At 41.7% G+C, this 24,188-nt stretch overlaps 1 protein-coding gene across 4 annotated transcripts in view; it reads right to left on the bottom strand.

The window, feature by feature from the left end:
- Positions 1 to 24,188, bottom strand: part of LOC143958211 (multiple epidermal growth factor-like domains protein 11) — a 970,559-nt gene that overhangs the window by 127,230 nt on the left and 819,141 nt on the right. For all 4 annotated transcript variants that reach the window (XM_077467688.1, XM_077467691.1, XM_077467690.1 and 1 more), the window contains one exon: positions 19,481 to 19,609. In XM_077467688.1, the coding sequence (XP_077323814.1) occupies positions 19,481 to 19,609 (129 nt within the window). The remainder of the gene's footprint in view (positions 1 to 19,480; positions 19,610 to 24,188) is intronic.

Raw genomic sequence — 24,188 nt, 5'->3', positions numbered from 1 at the left:
AGGGGGTTATATTAGGCTGTCCTTATAGTGTTGCTTTGCCAATATCCATTTCTCCTGAAGGTGGCAGTATAACTGCAGAATTTCAGATTACTATCCCGTGTCCTGTAATCCATAACTAATGCCGTGTACACACGGCCGGACCTTTCCACAGCAAAGGTCCGACGCAACGAATGCGTCGGCCAATTCGACCGTGTGTGGGCTTCATCGGATCTTTGCTGATGAAAAATCAGACGGACTTTAGATTTAGAACATGTTTCAAATCTTTCCAACTGACCCGAGTCCGGTCGAAAAAAAAAAACGTTCATCTGTATGCTGGTCCGATGGACGAAAACCACGCTAGGGCAGCTATTGGCTAATGGCTATGAAGTTCCTTATTCTAGTCTGGTCGTACGTCATCACGGTCGAATCCGTCGGACTTTGGTGTGATTGTTTGTGGCCAAGTCCGTTCATTCGGAAAGTCTGTCGGAAGTCCGGCGGGAAGACCGCCGGACCTATTCTGATGGAAAGTCCGGTCGTGTGTACACGGCATAAGAAATACATTAACCACTTAAGCCCCGGACCAATTTGCAGCCAAAGGACCAAGCCCCTTTTTGCGATTCGGCACTGCGTCGATTTAACTGACAATTGCGCAGTCGTGCGACGTGACTCCCAAACAAAATGGATGTCCTTTTTTTCCCACAAATAGAGCTTTCTTTTGGTGGTATTTGATCACCTCTGCGGTTTTTATTTTTTGCGCTATAAACAAAAAAAGAGCGACAATTTTGAAAAAAATTCGATTTTTTTTTTACTTTTTGCTATAATAAATATCCCCAAAAAATATATAAAAAACAATTTTTTTCCCTCAGTTTAGGCCGATTCATATTCTTCTACATATTTTTGGTAAAAAAATCGCAATAAGCGATTATTGATTGGTTTGCGCAAAAGTTATAGCATTTACAAAATAGGGGATAGTTTTATAGCATTTTTATAATTTTTTTTTTTTTTACTAGTAATGGCGGCGATCAGTGATTTTTATTGTGACTGCGACATTATGGCGGACACATCGGACATTTTTGACACATTTTTGGGACCATTGTCATTTATACAGCAATCAGTGCTATTTAAATGCACTGATTCCTGTGTAAATGACACTGGCAGTGAAGGAGTTAACTACTAGGGGGCAGTGTAGTGTTATGTATGACATTATGTGTTTTTTTTATTGTAGGGGGGCGTGGCCTGGCATGTGAAGTCACTGATTGTATTTCCCTATATTAGGGAAGAGACGATCGGTGACAGCCACAGTAGGAAGCACGGGGAGAGGTTTGTTTACACAGACCTCTCCTTGTTCTTCAGCTCTGTGACCCGATCGCGGGACACCGGCGGCGATCGGTCTGCTGGTCCCGCGGCCACGGTCACGGAGCTCAGGCGCGCTCCCGACCCACGGCTGGGCACTTAAAGAGCAACGTACAGGTACGTGCTTGTGCCCAGCCGTGCCATTCTGCCGACGTACATCGTCGTGATGCGGTCCGTAAGTGGTTAAAGTGGTGTTACCACCAAAAAAAAAAAAATTGCTTAAAATTCATTAAAAAAATTAATAAAAAAAAATTGGAAAATATATTTTTTACTCACCTCTAAATGCCTGTTGCTAGGGGGTCCCTCGTAGTCTGCCTCCTTCATTGCCCGGGCTGGTGACATCACTTTCCCTCGGCGCCGCACGGTCATCTGGGACCTGTCACGTGTCCCAGATGACTGTGCGGCGTATCATGGTGCGCGGCACCGCTCGCGCATGCGCAGCGGGTGCCCAGCTGTGAAGCCACAGCCGGGTGCCCACAGTAAGAATGCCGGCACCGCGAGCGGAGTGGGGAACGAGGGGGGGGGGGCTTCGTTCTCCCCGCATCACTGGACCCTGGGACAGGTAAGTGTCCAATTATTAAAAGTCAGCAGCTGCAGTATTTGTAGCTGCTGACTTTTATTTTTTATTTTTTTAGGGGGCACCCCACTTTAACTGATGTGTGCATTTAAAGAACTGCATTCATTTGTGTCTTTTATATCTGCATTCAAAGTTCAGATTTTCCCAAAAAAAAAAACAAGATGACCCCATCCCAGAGAGTGACAACATTGCTTTACAATTTCACTGCAGAACAGCCAGCATTGTCATCCTAGTATAGGAAGTAGAGCAATAACAGATTTACTGGCAGAATCAACTGAAAGGTAAATAAATTGGTTATTGGGAAAATCATAAAAAAAATAAAAAAAACAACCGTGTTCATGCTCCTGACAGGCAGCATCATGTATTTATTTTTCTGCCCAATGTTCCTTTTTAAAGTGTTTATTTATAAAAAAAAAATTAAATAAAAAATGAAGGCGTTTAAACAGCCCAATATGATTATTCCCCTAATGCGTCAAATCATTTCCTATGATCGTTAGCTCCATCTAGTGGCCATAACGCAGTATTTTCCTGATTGAGGTATTTCAGGAAAGTACTTCAATATGGTCACTAGATGGAGCTGACGATCATAGGAAATTTTTTTTAATAAAAAACACATTAGACACTTTACGGGGATTTGCTGTGCAATTTTATTATAAATAGACCCCTAAGTGATGATCAATGACAGATGAAAACAATAAAAAAAAATAAAAAATTAAGAAAAAAAAAAGAGATACTCCAGTTCTCTTGTACTGCATTTCGGTTACAGCACAGTGAAGTTTCCCCCTTTCCTATTAGCCTATGCATCTGCTATAGCCGCACTGATAACGGCAATGTATGCCGAGAAAATGCAGCGCCAGCAGAGGGAAAAGATAATTATTGGTCAAGCACTGCACATTGTAGGTGGACCGCCGAGTAGCTAAATTTTTTTTCCCCCAGCTATCATTAACTGAATACCAAAACAAAAACAGTTTGAGATGGAGGTCTCTAAAAAAAAAATAACAAACTGTGTTCAAAATCATCACAGGCTTGTTTCCTTCTATTTGATTGTCTTTTTTTTTTTTTTAAAGAAAAACATACTGCGTTTTGGCCACTAGGGGGAGCTGACGATCATAGGAAGTCATTGTAAAGAAAGAAAATACAGGGGAAAATTTGTGCAGCCTGGAGGAATGCTTGTGACGTTCGTCCAATACAGTTACATAGTTAGTCAGGTTGAAAAAAGACACAAGTCCATCCAGTTCAACCATTAAAAAAAAAATATATATAAAAAAATATATATACATTAAACATAAACCGCTAAGCTGTGCATCGTGTTATTCTTCCAGATCTGTGCCGCAATCCAGTGCGAGACTTCCTGTAATAAAGACCGCCCACTGCTGATCTTTCTCCTTTGGCAGGGTTGCCGGGTCTTGTTTCCTTCCCCCCTCCTGTGGTTTTCTGCAGCCCGTAGTGGGTGGAGCCTGCTGGGCCCCTCCCACAGCTCTCTCCGCGCTGGGTATGTACTAGCTGGATGCAAAACAAAGTGGACTTCTACTCTGTAGCTATTGAATATATACAGTGAATGAACTAAAATTTTTATTATTAATTCATTTTAATTTTAATATTAATATAGTTTTCTTCCATATGTTGCAGGGCGTTCGAGCAATACATCCCTATGCTGGCTGCCAAGTCGCTGTGTCTTCCAGTGATTCCCTGAGCATGTCTCCAGTGATCCTGTATGACCCTTGTGTATTCCCGGTGTCCACAGCAGTCCTGATAGCTATGACTAAACACTGTTGAGAGTGTGAAACGCGTCAGTTTTTTTAATCCTGTACCCTGTTGTGGTTTGTACTTTTGTTATTTTGCACAATAAAGGCGTTTTTTATTGTAGTGCGGCTGTCCAGACCCTCCTTCTTCTAACTGCCGCAAAATCGGTGTCGCACCGATTGGAACAGCGCCACTGCTTCCAAAAGGCTGGGACTTGTAATGCGATTTGATCTCTCATATCACATGACAAATCGCTCCAATGTGATCCTAGGCTTAAGTCCAGTTGTGAGAAATGATGTCCCGCAGGTGTACAGAAACGACACAATATTACCAAAAGTATTGGGATGCCTGGCTTTACACGCGCATGAACTTTAATGGCCTCCCAGTCTTAGTCTGTCAGGTTCAGTATTGCGTTGGCCTCGCCCTTTGCAGCTATAACAGATTCAACTCTTCTGGGAAGGCCGTTCACAAGGTTTAGGAGTGTGTCTATGGGAATGTTTGGCCATTCTTCCAGAAGCGCATTTGGTCAGGCACTGATGTTGGACGAGAAGGCCTGGCTCGCAGTCTCCGCTCTTATTCATCCCAAAGGTGTTCTATCGGGTTGAGGTCAGGACAGTCAAGCTCCTCCACCCCAAACTCAGTCATCCATGTGTTTATGGACCTTGCTTTGCGCACTGGTGCGCAGTCATGTTGGAACAGGAAGGGGCCATCGCCAAACTGTTCCCACAAAGTTGGGAGCAGTGGCGGCTGGTGCGCAAATTTTTTTTTGGGGGGGGGGGTGCAAACAAATTGAAAAACTCAGCTACTGTACCATCAAACGCAGCCAATGTGCCCATCAATTGCCACCACTGTGCCCATCAAATGCAGCTGCTGTGCCCATCAAATGCTGCCACTGTGCCCAGTCCTTTCCCTGTCTCAGTGGGGCGGTGGGTGACAGCGGTGGGCGGCGAGCGATGCCCTCGAGGTCGTCTTCTCCTAAGATTGGACGCCTGATAGCTGTCCATTCCTCCACCCCAAACTCACTTATCCATGTTTTAATGGACCTTGCTTGTGTGCACTGGTCCTAATCATTTGCTGGAGGGGGATAATAATGTTTTTTTTGTTTTTTTTTTAATTTCCACATTTTGTCATGTGACAACCAAAAACATAAATGTATTTTATTGGGATTTTATGTGATAGACCAACACAAAGTGGCACAGAATTGTGAAGTGGAAGGAAAATGATAAATAGTTTTAATTTTTTTTTACAAATAAATATGTGAAAAGTGTGGGGGGGGGGCATTTGTATTCAGCCCCCCTTTTTACTCTGATAGCGCTAACTAAAATCTAGTTCTCAACCTTTTCGACATGGAGGAACCCTTGAAATAACCTTTCGGTCTCAGGGAACCCCTGTTAAAAATGGCTATATCTACAACTCATGATACATTGGTGTAATGATCAGCAGCACAGTGATCCTTACATCTGTGGTTTTGGGGAAGAATTCTCCCCCCTACAGATAGCTAAAAAGAGCATTGGTGTCACTGGGAACTTATCTGAGAGGCAAAAACTGGTTATTGCTCATGGAGCCCCTAACAACCACTGGAGGAACCCTGGTTGAGAAACCCTGATCTAGTGGAACCAATTGCCTTCAGAAGTCACCTAATTAGTAAATAGAGTCCACCTGTGTGTAATTTAATCTCAGTAAAGATACAGCTGTTATGTGAAGCCCTCAGAGATTTGTTAGAGAACCTTAGTGAAGGAACAGAATCATGAAGGCCAAGGAACACACCAGGTTGGTCAGGGATAACGTTGTGGAGAAGTATAAAGCAGGGTTAGGTTATAAAAAAAATATCCCAAGCTTTGAACATCTCATGGAGTTCTGTTCAATCCATCATCTGAAAATGGAAAGAGTATGGCACAACTGAAAACCTACCAAGACATGGCTGTCCACCTAAACTGGCTGGCCGGGCAAGGAGAACATTCATCAGAGAAGAGCCAAGAGGTCCATGGAAACTCTGGAGGAGCTGCAGAGATCCACAGCTTAGGTGGGAGAATCTGTCCACAGGACAACTGTTAGTCGTCTCTCCACAAATCTGACCTTTATGGAAGAGTGACAAGAAGAAAGACATAAGAAGTCCTGTTTTCTCTTTGCGAGAAGCCATGTGGGCAGGACCGGAGATACCATGCCCACAGCCTCTGACATCTCCTGTACCATGCCCGCAGCCTCTGACATCTCGTGTACCATGCCCACAGTCTCTGACATCTCCTGTACCATGCCCGCAGCCTCTGACAACTCCTGCACCATGCCCACAGCCTCTGACATCTCCTGTACCATGCCCGCAGCCTCTGACATCTCCTGTACCATGCCCGCAGCCTCTGACATCTCCTGTACCATGCCCACAGCCTCTGACATCTCCTGTACCATGCCCACAGCCTCTGACATCTCCTGTACCATGCCCGCAGCCTCTGACAACTCCTGTACCATGCCCGCAGCCTCTGACAACTCCTGTACCATGCCCGCAGCCTCTGACAACTCCTGTACCATGCCCGTAGCCTCTGACAACTCCTGTACCATGCCCGCAGCCTCTGACAACTCCTGTACCATGCCCGCAGCCTCTGACAACTCCTGTATTATGTCTGCAGTCTAAAGAAGAGTCAACAGTGAGAACACCGTCAGGATGGGGGTCATGGGAGAAGTCAGACATGTGTGGACTGTAGAGAGGAGACTATAGAATAAAACCAGAGCACCTGAGAGGAGGTCTCAGGTGGGAGGGGGGGAGTGAATACAATAATGTAAGGGAGCACTGATATAAAGGTTTCCCCCTTACCATCAGAGTCCCCGCACATTCCCAGAGTCCCAAGTGTCCCCCTTAAAATGATTGCTCCACTTTTAACTGGAATTTGCTGGTTTATATATATATATATATATATATATATATATATATCCCTAGCCCTATGTGTTTTCATATTGTGTATTTATATAATACACTCTTCACTCTTCAAATGTGCTTCAAATGCACGGTTTTCCCTTTTATGAACAAGAAAATAATGATGTTATGCTATTGGGCTGCTATAATAATGCTATGGGGCTGGTATGAAATTTTTTCCAGGGCTGGTTTTTACTCCCAGTCCAGCCCTGCATGCGGAGGACACAGCAAATATGTGGAAGAAGGAGCTCTGGTCAGATGAGACCAAAATTTAAATTTTTGCCTAAAAGCAAAACGCTATGTGTGGCAGAAAACTAACACTGCACATCACCCTGAACACACCATCCCCACCGTGAAACATGGTGGTGGCAGCATCATGTTGTGGGGATGCTTTTCTTCGGGATAGGGAAGCTGGTCAGAGTTGAGGGGAAGATGGATGGGGCCAAATACAGGGCAATCTTAAAAGAAAACCTGTTAGAGTCTGCAAAAGACTTGAGACTGAGACAGAGGTTCACATTTCAGCAGGACAAGGCCCCTAAACATACAGCCAGAGCTACAATGGAATGGTTTAGATCAAAGCATATTCATGTGTTAGGATGGCCCAGTCACAGTCCAGACCTAAATCCAATTGAGAATCTGTGGCAAGACTTGAAAATTGCTGTTTAGAGATGCTCTCCATCCAATCTGACAGAGCTTGGGATATTTTGCAAAGAAGAATGGGCAAAAATGTCCCTCTCTAGATGTGCAAAGCTGGTAGAGACATCCCCAAAAAGACTTGCAGCTGTAATTGCAGGGAAATGCGGTTCTACAAAGCATTGACTCTGGGGGGGCGCCATACAAATGCCACCCCCACACTTTACACATATTTATTTGTAAAAAATTTTGAAAACTATTTATCATTTTTCTTCCACTTCACAATTATGTGCCACTTTGTGTTGGTCTATCACAGGGATCTGCAATTAGTGGACCTCCAGCTGTTGCAAAACTACAAGTCCCATCATGCCTCTGGGTGTCATGCTTGTGGCTGTCAGAGTCTTGCTATGCCTCATGGGACTTGTAGTTCTGCAACAGCTGGAGGTCCGCTAATTGCATATCCCTGGTCTATCACATAAAATCCCAATAAAATACATTTATGTTTTTGGTTGTAACATGACAACATGTGGAAAATTTTAAGGGGTATGAATAGTTTTTCAAGGCACTGTACAGGCTGAACTATAAAACATTCTACGTGCAATTACTTCATTGAACAATTCTGCATGTGAAATTTATTTTTTATTTATTTAGGAATACCAATAATTATCCCATTGCTTGCATAGTGTCTCCATATACACCGTGCTCGTTCTCTAATAAGGTGGTGTCCATACAGGGTAAAAGGCAAGATGGGCAATATGTTAAATGAAATAACTAAATGACTCTACAAAGGATTACTATTAGAATACGCACCATGGGGTGTTACAGCTTGCTCTTTTATCTTTATGTAGATCCCTTAACACCGAATAAAGTAAAACGTTGTAAAACAAATAGTTGATGTGAAGCACCATGTACAAATGTGTTACAGCTGATGATGGTTCCAGTGAAGCTTCTTTCTCTATATTACATTAGAATTGTGATTGAAATGCTTTTTGACATCTTAAGCACTTTTATGTTCTCACTGATGGAATATTTATGTTGTGCAATCATCAGATCTACCTCTGGAACCATCTGCTGCACTTATGCCGTATCTACACCGTAAAGATATTTTGTATACAAAAGAGGCGACCTCTGCAAATTCTGAATATATCTACTACAACAGGAGGTACAAGTACCACTATGACCCTGTTTGAGTGTTGCTTTCAATTTACTTAAACGCAGAGGAAACTGATAAGATGACAGTATAAGGAGGCCACTGCTAGGCAGATTGACACTTTTCTAGTCACTTGCTAGACTTGGACATGTGACATTATAGATCACATGGGGGAAAAAATGACTCCACTCAACTCTAGGGCACTTAAAAGGAAAGATTTCCGGTACATTTTATTCCAGTCCTACTTCCAGTAAGCTGAAACCAACATCTGAACCCAAGATAATTCAAAGCACGCTTGAAATCCTGAAAATGTAGTTCAAGTTCAAGTAGTGTGTCACACCAGCTGATTTATCAGCTTGGCACCCCAAGAACCCAAAATCTCACAAGGCTCGGGAATTCAAATTTTTCCCTACTCCAAGGGGGCTCTGATATACAAAGTTCAACCAACTCCAAGGTGAGCTCTGCTATACAAAGTTCAGCCAGTCCCGAGGGTAGCGCTGGTATACAAAGTTGACCCAACTCCAAGGGGGGCTCTTGTATGCAAAGTTCACCCAGGTCTGAGGGTAGCTTTGGTATACAAAGTTCACCTAGCTCTGAGGGTAGCTTTGGTATATAAGGTTCACCCAGCTCCAAGATTAGTTCTGGTGTACAAGGTTCATCCCAGCACCGAGGGGAGCTTGAGTATACAAAGTTCACCCCACTCCAAGGGGAGCTCTGGTATACAAAGTTCACCCCACTCCAAGTGGAGCTATGGTATACAAAGTTCACCTAACTCAAAGGGGAGCTCTGGTATACAAAGTTCACCCCACTCCAAGTGGAGCTATGGTATACAAAGTTCACCTAACTCAAAGGGGAGCTTTGGTATGCAAAGTTCATCCACTGCCAAGGAGAGCTCTGAATACAAAGTTTAGCCAGCTTTGAAAGTGGCTCAAGTATACAAAGTTTACCTAACACCAAGGATAGCTCTGGTATCCAAATTTCTCCCAGCCCAAAGGGGGGCTCTAGTATAGAAAGTTGACTCAACTCCAAGAGGATCTTTGGTATACATAGTTCAACCAACTCCAAGATGAGCTCTAATATACAAAGTTCAGCCAGCCTCGAGGGTAGTGCTAGTATACAAAGTTGACCCAACTCCAAGGGGATCTCTGGTATGCAAAGTTCACCTAGCTCTGAGGGTAGTTCTGTTATACAAAGTTCACCCAGCTCAGAGGGTAGTTCTGGTGTACAAAGTTCACCTAGCTCCGATGGTAGTACTAGTGTACAAAGTTCACCTAACTCCAAGGGAAGCTCTAGTATACAAAGTTCACCCAACTCCAAGGTGAGCTATAATATGCAAAGTTCAGCCAGCCCCGAGGGTAGTGCTGGTATACAAAATTGACCCAACTCCAAGGGGATCTCTGGTATGCAAAGTTCACCCAGCTCAGAGGCAAGTTCTGGTGTACAAAGTTCACCCAACTGCAAGGGGATCTCTGGTGTACAAAGTCCATATAGCTCCGAGGGTAGTTCTGGTGTACAAAGTTCACCCAACTCTGAGGGTAGTTCTGGTGTACAAAGTTCACCCAACTGCAAAGGGAGCTCTGGTATGCAAAGTTCACCCAAATCCAAAAAGAGCCCAGGAATACAAAGTTCACACAACTCCAAAGGGAGCACAGTATGGCAGAGTTGGGACCAGGCAGAGTTGGAACCAGGCACTTTATGATAGGATACGACTAAAATCCATAAACTAGAGCACCCTAAGATTTTAAGTCAACTGAACAGCTGAGTAGATGTCCAGACACCTATAGGCTCCTCCTACAACATATGCTATGGCAAAGGCTTTCTAGTGACATGACTAGGTTGGCTTTCAGAATCACCAACGCTGGTTGTTTGAAAGGGGATACACTTTCGGGGCAAATCCCTAAAGATCCTACAGGATATTGAAGGGCATATGGGTGGGCAGGAGCAACACACAAGGCCTCCAAGCCAAGGGCATACCAGCTTGTATGGCTTGTGAGTCAGGATAGTAGTATTTGAAGGGATACATATTTTTTCTTCTTCTAACTTACTAAACCAATGTCAATAAAAGAAAAAAATATATATATTGGATTGGCTAAAATTCCCTCAGCTTGATCCACTGCAGACCTTCAACACACTATGAAAAATATCTCACAGTCTCCTTTCTGTACATATAACTGCTAATGGGGAGCTACAATCTTGTATCAGATTCAATCCATGTCAATATCAGGTGGGCTATAAACTGAAGAGAAAACCAAGATTTACTGAAGTCCCATATCTAGTATACTGGGGATATGGTATTTGGCTGTAACTTTTTTTTTATGATATGGGACTATACGTGGTGTAACTTTTTTTTTTCTGATATGGGACTATACGTGGTGTAACTTTTTTTTCTGATATGGGACTATACGTGGTGTAACTTTTTTTTCTGATATGGGACTATACGTGGTGTAACTTTTTTTTCTGATATGGGACTATACGTGGTGTAACTTTTTTTTTCTGATATGGGACTATACGTGGTGTAACTTTTTTTTCTGATATGGGACTATACGTGGTGTACCTTTTTTTTCTGATATGGGACTATACGTGGTGTAACTTTTTTTTCTGATATGGGACTATACGTGGTGTAACTTTTTTTTTTGATATGGGACTATACGTGGTGTAACTTTTTTTTCTGATATGGGACTATACGTGGTGTACCTTTTTTTCTGATATGGGACTATACGTGTTGTAACTTTTTTTTCTGATATGGGACTATACGTGGTGTACCTTTTTTTTCTGATATGGGACTATACGTGGTGTACCTTTTTTGGTGACATGGGATTTCAGGAAATCCTGCTTCAGAATTTGCTGGGTTTTCTCTTCATTGGTGGATTCTGTACGGCCCCACAGTAAGCCATGGACACCTCCTTCACAAAGTTTACCTATGAATGCCTATGTGCTATGGTTTGATGAAGTGCTAATCATCCGACTCCAAACACCACCTTGAACAATTATCCAAAAAAAAAAACAAAAAAAAAAAAAGGGACGTGGCACCGGAAAGTGCAATCAAATAAATCTTATTAATCAGTTTTTCCAAGGACATTTCTTAATAATGTGTTGTAAACAAAAATAGCATGAAGGTTTCGGGTGTCCTTTCTCAAGTTTAAAAGTATACAGACAAACATCACTAACATAATTAAATATCGAGAGACAGGAAACAGGCCATTTCGTATCTTAATTAAAAAAAATAAAAATAAAAAAAACATTTTAAAGTAAACTTGAAAAAATATTTTGGTATGTATATGTTTTTCTGAGAACATCATGAATGATACATTTTGAACAGGTGTACCTAATAAAGTGTCCGGTGAGTGTGTGTGTATAATATATATATATATATATCTCCCTCTCTCTCCCCCCTCTCTCTCTCTCTCCCCCTTCTCTCTCTCCCCCCCTCTATCTATATATATATATATATATATATATATATATATATATATATATATATATATATAGAGAGAGAGAGAGAGAGATAGATATATATATATATAGATACACCATATGGCAATCAGCATGAGGTATGGGGAAAATTAATTACACATACAGTTTTAAAATGATTAATTAGTATTCATATAATGAGAACACACATATATATATATATATATATATATATATATATATATATATATATATATATATATGTATATATATATATATATATATTATTAATTTTTTTCTCATTACATGAATACTAATTAATCATTTTAAAATTGTATGTGTAATTTCCCCCATACCTCATGCTGATTGCCATATGGTGTATCTAATTCATTATGACTTGCCATTGTTTGGCATTATTTGCTCATCTTCAGGTGCGCGCTTCTTTATTTTAGTACAATGAATGAACAATGGGTGCTGAATTTATTCTTACATCTGCAAAGGTCCACTTTGTTATTTTAGGTCAATGTATTACTTTGAGTGATGATCAAAGAAGAGAACGGTAATAGTAGCTCCACACACACCAGCAGGGGGCAGTATGCTACTCTGATGGCTGCCTTCCAAATCACAATCCAAGTTGGAATAATAGATCGCTTTGTTGAGGTCCCAGTGAAAAGTCTAAGGACGGGTCAAGGGGTGTTCAGTGTTACTGCATTAGAAGATACAACAACACATTAAAGCAAAGGAGATCGACCCCGCTACTAATAATAAAGCTGGTGAGAACACAACAGCCAGCCTGTGACAGAGAACTCCGGATTTACCATTCTGATTTATCCTTTATTGTGCTTTAATTATATTATTATTTATTATTGTTATTATTATTATTTTATTATTATGCCATTATTATACAGGATTTTTATAGCACCCACCGTTTGAGCAGCGGTTTACATTATGGAAGTATGCAGTGCGCACCTATGTAGATTAGGATAGAGGTTTGGGAGTCCGGGCCCCAACCAGAACTCACCAGAGACAAGGAGGCAAGCGGACTATCTTGGTACAGTATATAAAAGGTACAAATAAAGTATATCAACAATTGTACATTTTTTTTTTTTTACAAAAATGTATTAATACAGAAAACAGGACAAAAAGAATCTAAAAACACAGATGACGTGGTATTTTGACTAGTTTCGCGCGTTTACCGCTTCATGAGGATGCTTCATCAGGAAATACATCTGCGCTTCTGCAAGAATGGTCAAACATTCCCATAGACACACTCCTAAACCTTGTGGACGGCCTTCCCAGAAGAGTTGAAGCTGTTATAGCTGCAAAGGGCGGAGCCAACTCAATATGGAGCCCTACAGACTAAGACTGGGATGCCAGTAAAGTTCATGTGCGTGTAAAGGCGGGCGTTCCAATACTTTTGGTGATATAGTGTTTTTAGCAATGTGACCTAATTGGCAGTTAGAAGTTATAGTAAAAAAAAATAAAAAATTAAGTTCTGCTTTACTAATCTACATAGGTAAGGAAATGGGTGGCCTCACGATATGGTATTAAATACATTAAAAAAAACGTACAAAATGTATACCATATGTACCATCATCCGAGTTAAAGCGGGAGTCCGCCGGTGCTCCGCGTTTTTTTTTTTTTTTTAAAAGCCAGCAGCTACAAATACTGCAGCTGCTGACTTTTAAAATAGTGACACTTACCTGTCCAGCGCGCCCGCGATGTCGGCACCCGAAGCCGATCTGTAGATCATCTCTCGGGTGCTGCCGCCGCCATCTTGGGTATGGGAATCAGGAAGTGGAGCCTTTCGGCTTAATTTCCCGGTTCCCTACTGCGCATGCGCGAGCCGCGCTGCACAATAAGGACGGTCCCCGCTGCCTCTGGGATCTGTGTGTTTTCCCAGCAGGCAGCGGGGCACTTGCGGAAAGGGGCGTAATCTACGCCCCTTTCCGCAGAGAGCTATCCCGGAAGTGGGTGCAGATACCTGTACTGTACAGGTATCTGCACCCCCCTCCCCCCTGAAAGGTGCCAATTGTGGCGCCGGAGGGGGGGAGGGTTCCGATGAGCGGAAGGTCCACTTTAGGGTGGACCTCCGCTTTAAATGGGATAGAGGTTTGGGAGTCCGGGCCCCAACCAGAGACAAGGAGGCAAGCGGACTATCTCGGTACAGTATATAAAAAGGTACAAATAAATTATATAAACAATCATAAAAAAATTTTACTAAATTTTACTAAAATTTATTAATACAGAAAACAGGACAAAAAAAGATTGTAAAAACACATTACGTGGTATTTCGACTAGTTTCGCGGGTTTACCGCTTCATCAGGATATACATCTGTAAATAAATAGAAATTCAATAACAATAATAGAAGACATTTTTATTTTAAACAGTACAAATTGATATAGTGGGGGGAGAGGGGAGTAGTCAAAATATAAGGCTGCTTACCCAAGCTCCAGCGCAAGCAGAGCACACACGGCACGTCAAGTCGAGTCTTATATTTTGACCACTCCCCTCTCCCCCACTATATCAATTTTTACTGTTTAAAACACAAATTTCTTCTATTATATTGTTATTGAATTTCTATTTACAGATTGTATTTCCTGATGAAGCGTCCTGATGAAGCGGTAAACCCGGGAAACTAGTCGAAATACCACGTCATGTGTTTTTACAATCTTTTTGTCCTGTTTTCTGTATTAATACATTTTTGTAAAAAAAATTTTTATGATTGTATATATATCTATTTGTACCTTTATATATTGTACTCGAGATAGTCCACTTGCCTCCTTGTCTCTGGTGAGTTCTGGTTGGGGCCCAGACTCACAAACCTCTATCCCATTTAACTCGGATGATGGTACATATGGTATACATTTTGTACATTTGTTATGTATTTAATAGCATATCGTGAGGCCACCCATTTCCTTACCTATGTAGATTAGTAAAGCAGAACTCTTGTATAAACTTAAAATGTTTTTTTTTTTTTAACTATAGCTTCTAACTGCCAATTAGGTCACATTGCTAAAAACACTATATCACCAAAAGTATTGGGACACCTGCCTTTACACGCACATGAACTTTACTGGCATCCCAGTCTTGGACGCACCGCCACTGGTTGGGAGCATAAAATTGTCCAAAACGTCTTGGTATGCTGACGCCTTAAGAGTTCCCTTCACAGGAACCTAAGGGGCCAAACCTAACCCTGGAAAAGCAACCCCCCACACCATAATCCCCCTTCCACCAAATGATTTGGACCAGTATACAAAGCAAGGTCCATAAAGACATGGATGAGCGAGTTTGGGGGTAGAGGAACTTGACTGTCCTACACCTCAACCCGATAGAACCCCTTTGGGATGACTTAGATCTGCGAGCCAAGCCTTCTCGTCCAACATCAGTGCCTGACGTCACAAATGCTCTTCTGGAAGAATGGTCAAACATTCCCATAGACACACTCCTAAACCTTGTGGACGGCCTTCCCCAGAAGAGTTGAAGCTGTTATAGCTGCAAAGGATGGGCCAACTCAATATTGAACCCTACGGACTAATGCCCCGTTCACACGTTCTGAAAATCGGGCGAAAGATCATCCAACTTTTTTTGCTTACTAGTCGCAAGTAGAAACTGAATAGTGAGAGAGACACCACCGCTCTAGGCAGATCCACGAGACAAAAAAACAGCTCCTCCAGGAATAGAGAGACCTGGGTGCAGGCAACGGCATGCAGACAATGTAGATAATTAGGAAGACTCTGGACGGCCGCACTCCAAAACAAACTCAATGCCTTTTATTCGTAGAACAGGAACACATCAAATGAATCACAGCAAAAGCGACAACCTCTAACGCGTTTCACACTACCAAGAGTGCTTATTCATAGCCGAGTAGAAACTGAATAGGTTACTAAAGTCAAGAAAATTCTGGTACGGCAGAAAAAAATAAAAATAAATCGGAAGGTATGTCATGCGTTGTATTGTATTTACAGATGACAAATGTACTAACTAAACGAAAATCGTACAATCTGGCATCGTACCAGGAAAATGTTCATGCTTGTCCGATCGAATATTATCTGAGGAACTGTCATGAGCGGCTCTCCAAAGCTCTGTACTTAATGCTACGATTATGCAAAATTTTTCGTAGGATTTTCGGATCGTGTGTGCGGGCCATAAGACTGGGATGGTATTGAACTTCATGTGTGCAAAGGCAGGCGTCCCAATACTTTTGGTAATATAGTGTATAACAGTTCTGTCCCATTTCTTCAAATTTGATGGATTACTAATATGCATATTGGCATATCTCTTCCCTTAAAGTCTATTTTACTTTAGCTCTGTGGGAGATGCCATGGGGGAGGGGAGGTGTGCTGGACCCATCCTTGTATCTGCATGACAGGCTGGATGATCCATAAATGCGCGGTCTGTGAAATTACGATCGGCCCTCTACAATCCTACCAAATAAAGCCGAGAGTGCCAGTCATTTTAGTATGATGACCACATAGTATATTTTATAAATATGGAGGGGGTGAAGAAAAAAAAAAAGAATGAATAAAATTTTATCAAATGAATATGTTTTACTTATGTACAGAGTGATAGGATTCCGAGCAACAGAGGAAGAACTTCAGAAAAACAAAGCAAAGACGTTCCAGATAAAAGATCTCCATTAATAAGGGTCAGAAAAAATACATTCAGTCTGTGTCTTTCTCATCAGAGTCCTCCTTTCATCAGAGTCCTCCCTTACATCAGGGTCCAAATTACATCAGGGTCCCCATTAGATCCCCCCTTACATCAGGGTCCCCATTAGAGCCCCCCTTACATCAGGGTCCCCATTACATCAGGGTCCTTATTAAAGCCCCCCTTTACATCAGAGTCCCCCCTTACATCAGGGTCCCCATTAGAGCCCCCTTTACATTAGTCCCCATTAAAGCCCCCCCCACATTAGTGTTCCCATTAGGGTCCCCCTTAAAATCCCCTTAAATCATGGTGCCAATCAGAATCACTCTTAAATCAGAGTGCCTATCAGAGTTCCCCACTTACATCAGGGTCCCCATTAAAGCCCCCTTTACATCAGAGCCCCCCTTACATCAGGGTCCCTATTAGAGCCCCCATTTACATCAGAGCCCCTCCCTTACATCAGGGTCCCCATTAAAGCCCCCATTTACATCAGAGCCCCTCCCTTACATCAGGGTCCCCATTAAAGCCCCCCTTTACATCAGTCCCCCTTACATCAGGGTCCCCATTAGAGCCCCCCTTTACATTAGTCCCCATTAAAGCCCCCCCACATTAGTGTTCCCATTAGGGTCCCCCTTAAAATCCCCTTAAATCATGGTGCCAATCAGAATCACTCTTAAATCAGAGTGCCTATCAGAGTTCCCCACTTACATCAGGGTCCCCATTAAAGCCCCCTTTACATCAGAGCCCCCCTTACATCAGGGTCCCCATTAGAGCCCCCATTTACATCAGAGCCCCTCCCTTACATCAGGGTCCCCATTAAAGCCCCCATTTACATCAGAGCCCCTCCCTTACATCAGGGTCCCCATTAAAGCCCCCCTTTACATCAGAGCCCCCCCCTTACATCAGGGTCCCCATTAAAGCCCCCCTTTACATCAGAGCCCCCCCCTTACATCAGGGTCCCCATTAGAGCCCCCCTTTACATCAGAGTAGAGCTGCACGATTCTGGCCAAATTGAGAATCATGATGTTTTTGCTTAGAATAAAAAGATCACGATTCTCGCATAAAATCTTTCACGTTATACAAAAAAAAAAAAAAAAAAATGGGCTAAGTTTACTGGTTAGTTTTTTTTTTAAATCATTAAAGTAATTAATACTAATAAAGTGCAAATACAGTGAGATAAAATATTGCAACAACCGTCATTTTATTCTCTAGGGCGTCTACTAAAAAAATATATCTACTGTTTGGGGGTTCTAAGTAATTTTCTAGCCAAAAAAAAAAAGATTTTAACTTGAAATCAACAAATGTCAGAAAAGTGGTTAAACTTTTTTCACTTACACACAAAGTCTATCCCATTGACAAATTGTTACAATGTTTATACTTAAGTTCAACTGATAAAGAATGTTGTGATTCTTGGCAGACTGCCCAGGTTTTCTCTTCCTTTCTTTTGAAGGCTGTGGCTTCAGAAGAGCAGAGAGAATTCTTTCCATAGAAAGAATTGTGAAACAGTTTAGACAAGATCGCGATAATGATTCTTGACGATTAATTGTGCAGCTCTACAACAGAGTACCCCTTACATCGGGGTCCCCATTAGAGCCCCCCTTTAAATTAGTCCCCATTAGAGCCCCCCACATTAGTGTTCCCATTAGGGTCCCCCTTAGAATCCCCTTAGATCATGGTGCCAATCAGAATCGCTCTTAAATCAGAGTGCCTATCAGAGTTCCCCACTTACATCAGTATTCCCTTCCGAGTTGCTACTTACATCAGAGTCCCCCCTTACATCAGGGCCTACATCAAAGTCCCCCCTTCTTAAATCAGGGTCCCCATTAAAGATTAGTGTCCCCCCTCCTTTACCTCAGGGTCCCCATCAAAGTCCCCCCTGGGTCCTCCTGAGATTTATCCTTACATCAGGGCCTCCATTAGAGTCCCCTTAAATCAGCGTGTCAATAAGAATTTCTCTTAAATCAGAGAGCCTAACAAAGTCCCCCTCTTGCATCAGGGTGCACATCAGAGTCCCCCTTACATCTATGTTTTCTTCAGAGTTTCTACTCTAGAGTCCCCCCCTTAAGAGCAGGTCTGGACAGAAGCTCCGTCCTCCAATGAATGCTGGGGCAAGCACATGATTGGTTGCTAAGACCCTGGCAGTCCTAGCAACCAGCGATAGGTTAGATGACAGTGCAGGGGGGGGAGGGGTGTACTGGAGACAAGGGGGGTGCAGAATCTGCTCTCCTGAAAAAAGACCTGTGTGAAAGCACAACGGGCCCACATTGAGGATACGCCACTAGCTGTGGGGCAGATAGAAATCTTGCAGCAGGCCAGATTTGCACCCCAGGTCGTAAGTTTGAACACCCCCCTGGCCTAAAAGGATAACTGAATGGCAGGTGAACCTCTATATTACAGTCCAACATTCTTGTCATTAGTATAGCAACCACGACCAAGATCCCAAACAGCAGACGCTCTCTAAACTTTTCCTTTTTTAAAGCAGAACTCTAGCCAAAAACAACAAGATATAAAGGAATAGCACTATAAAATATAACATAACAAAACCAGCTACGCAATACGTGCAATAGCCAACTTCAATCCAGAGATGGTCCCTGCAGTACTTTTTTTCTGCCTCTAGATGTCCTCAGTCTGGTGGCCAGCATCATTCTACCTGTGAAGGAGAAGCAGCACAGGGATGAGCCCATCTCTATGTCACTCTGCTCTCCCCTCCTATCAGCATGCTTTTAGTCACATGTTGGCTCCTTGTGCTGCTTCTTCCTCTTGAACATCAGCCCGGCTGTACAGGGGACTGCATGAGACTGATACCAGGTCAAATTCAGATAGTTTTACAGCTTGCATTGAAAAAAAATAAAATAAAGATGTATTAATGATTACAGATGTGTTTTTTTATATCTGAGTTTAGCTTTATTGTTCTGTGATGAATAACGTTGAGGAAAGGAGATGTAGACATGTGGTTATACTAGAGACTGCGATCTGTAGGGGGTTCTACCAGTCTGATTAGAGAATAGTAAATGTGGACAGGTTATCGGAAGGCAGCAGAGAGCTCAGGACATCATCAATATATAAAACAGTTCTTACTCTGCGTACAGTACAGCCCCGTCCATCCAGGCGTGCATTTGCATTCCCCGTCGTATGTGCTGCACTCGGCATCATTGTGACAGTTACATGTGTGGATACAGTCTGGACCCCAGAGACCGGGAGGACATTCTGCCGGAAAAAAAAAAAAAAAAAAGAACATAAAACAAGAAAAATAAATATTAGCCCATTTCCAACCACTGGTTTCATTGCTGGTCTCCCTCAGAAATACTAAATGGTGGGCTAAATCTGGCTTCAGTATTTTCGGAGTAACTGAAACAAAACTTGGAGGCACCAGATAAAAGACAGAGGTTCTCCTCAATTAGTAACACAACCACATGCAACAAAGGGGCTAGTGACACGTATTGACCTAATATGGCCATATTTGAACAATGCCAATGCTGGTGACATGATTGACCAAATGTGGCCATACTCGGGCAGGGTCAATGTTGGTGAGATGATTGACCCAATAAGGCCATATTTGGACATTGTGAGTGCTGGTGAGATGATTCAACCAATGTGGCCATATTTTGACAATGTCAATGCTGGTGACATGATTGACCTAATATGGCAATACCTGGACAATGTCAATGCTGGTGACTTGATTGACCTAATATGGCCATATTTGGACAATGCCAGCACTGGTGACATAGACCTAATATGGCCATATTTGGACAATGCCATTGCTGGTGACATGATTGACCCAATAAGGCCATATTTGGACAATGTCAATGCTGGTGATATTATTGACCTAATATGGCAATACTTGGACAATATCAATTTTGGTGACATGATTGACCTGGCATTGACGCTGGCATTGTCCAAATAGCCATATTTGGACAATGCCAGCGCTGGTGACATAGACCTAATATGGCCATATTTGGACAATACCAATGCCGGTGACATGATTGACCCAATAAGGCCATATTTGGACAATGTCAACGCTGGTGACATGATTGACCTAATGTGGCCATACAGTGTCAATGTTGGTGACATAATTGACCCAATAAGGCCATATTTGGACATTGTCAGTGCTGGTGAGATGATTCACCCAATGTGACCATATTTTGACAATGTCAATTCTGGTGACGTGATTGACTTAATATGGCCATATTTGGACAATGCCAATGCCGGTGACATGATTGACCCAATAAGGCCATATTTCAACAATAAATTTAAAAGTTGCGATGCGCTAATTTCAAACCATAAAATAATCGTAGTAAACCACAAATATACAGTTAAAAATACAAAGTGCAACTGTGCATAAATTAATCAAATAATGCTTCTGTGCATGCATAAAAGTGATAGCTAGTGCCTAAACTGTAGAGTGACTATCTGTGCAAATAAACGTAAATTTGTCATAAAGACCAAAATACATACATATATATAGTGTATGAACTTTTTTGCAAAATATATATAATAAAGCAAAGACAAGTTAGGAGTGTACGTTTAAGTGATAACTGGTGTAAGGACCATAAAGTGGCTAAATGTGCAAAAAACGCAAATTTACGCAAATTTATCATAAAAAAACATATAAAGAGTGGATATTACTTATAAAAACATATAAAGAGTGGATATTACTTAAAAATGAAAAATACAGGTATCAAACAAATATAAACTGTTTAGTACAAGTGACCAGCGTGATTGGAGATAAAAATGTCCCATACACAGGCAGATCATGCAATTCGGTAAATGCACTAAGTGAGATGTGCAACGTGCTGGGCAATCAATCCATCCGTGATGATCCGTGCAATAAAGTGCAAATAATATGCAATTACCTCACTGCTGTGAGTAAACAGCAATATAAATGATGATCACCAGGATGATTGCTGGAAACGGCAGAGTGACACAATCTTTTGGGAGACTTCTCTAACTTCCTCGTAAATGGCAAGTAAACTCAAAGGAATAGATTAAAGGAGACCGCCATAGTGTAGTATTTCAAACATCTAAGTTTTATTAAACAAGTTTAAAAACTACTCACAAACGATGCTGGTTTAAGCACATCAGACAAACAGCATTAGAGCAAAACCGGATATGGACGTCACTTCCGGGTTCCTACGCGTTACGTCTTGGAGACTTCAAGACGTAACGCGTAGGAACCCGGAAGTGACGTCCATATCCGGTTTTGCTCTAATGCTGTTTGTCTGATGTGCTTAAACCAGCATCGTTTGTGAGTAGTTTTTAAACTTGTTTAATAAAACTTAGATGTTTGAAATACTACACTATGGCGGTCTCCTTTAATCTATTCCTTTGAGTTTACTTGCCATTTACGAGGAAGTTAGAGAAGTCTCCCAAAAGATTGTGTCACTCTGCCGTTTCCAGCAATCATCCTGGTGATCATCATTTATATTGCTGTTTACTCACAGCAGTGAGGTAATTGCATATTATTTGCACTTTATTGCACGGATCATCACGGATGGATTGATTGCCCAGCACGTTGCACATCTCACTTAGTGCATTTACCGAATTGCATGATCTGCCTGTGTATGGGACATTTTTATCTCCAATCACGCTGGTCACTTGTACTAAACAGTTTATATTTGTTTGATACCTGTATTTTTCATTTTTAAGTAATATCCACTCTTTATATGTTTTTATAAGTAATATCCACTCTTTATATGTTTTTTTATGATAAATTTGCGTAAATTTGCGTTTTTTGCACATTTAGCCACTTTATGGTCCTTACACCAGTTATCACTTAAACGTACACTCCTAACTTGTCTTTGCTTTATTATATATATTTTGCAAAAAAGTTCATACACTATATATATGTATGTATTTTGGTCTTTATGACAAATTTGCGTTTATTTGCACAGATAGTCACTCTACAGTTTAGGCACTAGCTATCACTTTTATGCATGCACAGAAGCATTATTTGATTAATTTATGCACAGTTGCACTTTGTATTTTTAACTGTATATTTGTGGTTTACTACGATTATTTTATGGTTTGAAATTAGCGCATCGCAACTTTTAAATTTATTTTCCAGTAGTGAGAGACAACTCATTTAGTGATTGCTGCTTTTTTCTATTAGTTATTTTCCATTCTTCCCATAGAGCGCAGAAGTTTTTAGATATACATATTTCAACAATGTCAACGCTGGTGACATAATTGACATAATATGGTCATACTTGGACAATGTCAATTCTGGTGACATGATTGACCTAATATAGCCATATTTGGACAATGCCAGTGCTGGTGACACAGACCTAATATGGCCATATTTGGACAATGCCAATGCCGGTGACATGATTGACCCAATAAGGCCATATTTGGACAATGTCAATGCTGGTGACATGATTGACCTAGTATGGCAATATTTGGACAATGTCAATTCTGGTGATATGATTGACCTAATATAGCCATATTTGGACAATGCCAGCACTGGTGACATAGACCTAATATGGCCATACTTGGTCAATGCCAATGCCGGTGACGTGATTGACCCAATAAGGCCATATTTGGACAATGTCAACGCTGGTGACATGATTGACCTAATATGGCCACACTTGGGCAATTTGATCGAAGACTGTATGGCTCAGAGCAGTGGGAAACAAAGTCTTACTTTGGAAGTTTGCAGTCAGGGTGTCCAAGATGAGGTGTCCTCCCACACACCAATAGACAAACGGTCATCGAATAAAAGAAGCAGCCGGAAACTCCATAACATCAAGTGTATTTCTTTTCAAGCCTTCACAGTGAGTAGAGTCAGCAGCAGACTAGTTTCGGCGATAAGCCTTGTTCACAGCACTGAGGCTTATCGCTGACTGTACTCACTGTGAAGGCTTGAAAATAAATACACTTGATGTTATGGAGTTGCCGGCTGCTTCTTTTATTCGATGACCACACTCGGACAATGTCAATGTTGGTGACATGATTGAGATAATATGGCTATACTCAGACAATGTCAATGCTGGTGACATAATTGACCCAATATGGCCATATTTGACCAATGCCAACACTGGTGACATGACCTAATATGGCCATACTCAGACAATGTCAATGCTGGTGATTAGGACATGCTTGACCTAATATGGCCATATCTGGACAATGTCAATGCTGGTGAGATAACTGACCTAATATGGCGCCATGGACATATTTGGTCAATGACCCTGTTCAAATATGGCTGGTATGTAGGTATATTATGTAAATAATGTCACCAGCATCCCCAGTAACCCTTTGTTTCGTGCAGCTGCAGGGCAGGGAATTCCATTGCCGCAGCTGATCGGCTGGTGAGCTGCGACCATGTGACATTTTTCCCCAGGTTAAGCCCAAACATTATCCCTAATATCTACTCCATCTAAAATAAAATAAAAACTTTTTGGCTTTATATACATTATATCTGCTTTATACATTTCTTGTGTTAAACAATTGACAATTAACAAATTAACAATGTCAACACTGGTGACATGATTGACCCAATAAGGCCATATTTGGGGAATGTCAATGCTGGTGACATGATTGACCCAATATGGCCATATTTAGATAATGTCAATGCTGGTGACACAATTGACCTAATATGGCAATACTTGGACAATGTCAATGCTGTTCACATGATTGACCTAATATGGCCATATTTGGACAGTGTCAATGCTGGTGACATGATTGACCCAATAAGGCCATATTTGGACAATGTCAATGCTGGTGACATGATTGACCCAATAAGGCCATATTTGGACAATGTCAAGGTCAGTGACATGATTGACCCAATAAG

Source organism: Lithobates pipiens, unplaced genomic scaffold (genome assembly GCF_037356315.1).
Source record: "Lithobates pipiens isolate NorthernLeopardFrog02 unplaced genomic scaffold, aLitPip1_a1.2 Scaffold_6, whole genome shotgun sequence".
Taxonomy (NCBI): domain Eukaryota; kingdom Metazoa; phylum Chordata; class Amphibia; order Anura; family Ranidae; genus Lithobates; species Lithobates pipiens.
This window is presented reverse-complemented; position numbering and strand designations above follow the sequence as displayed.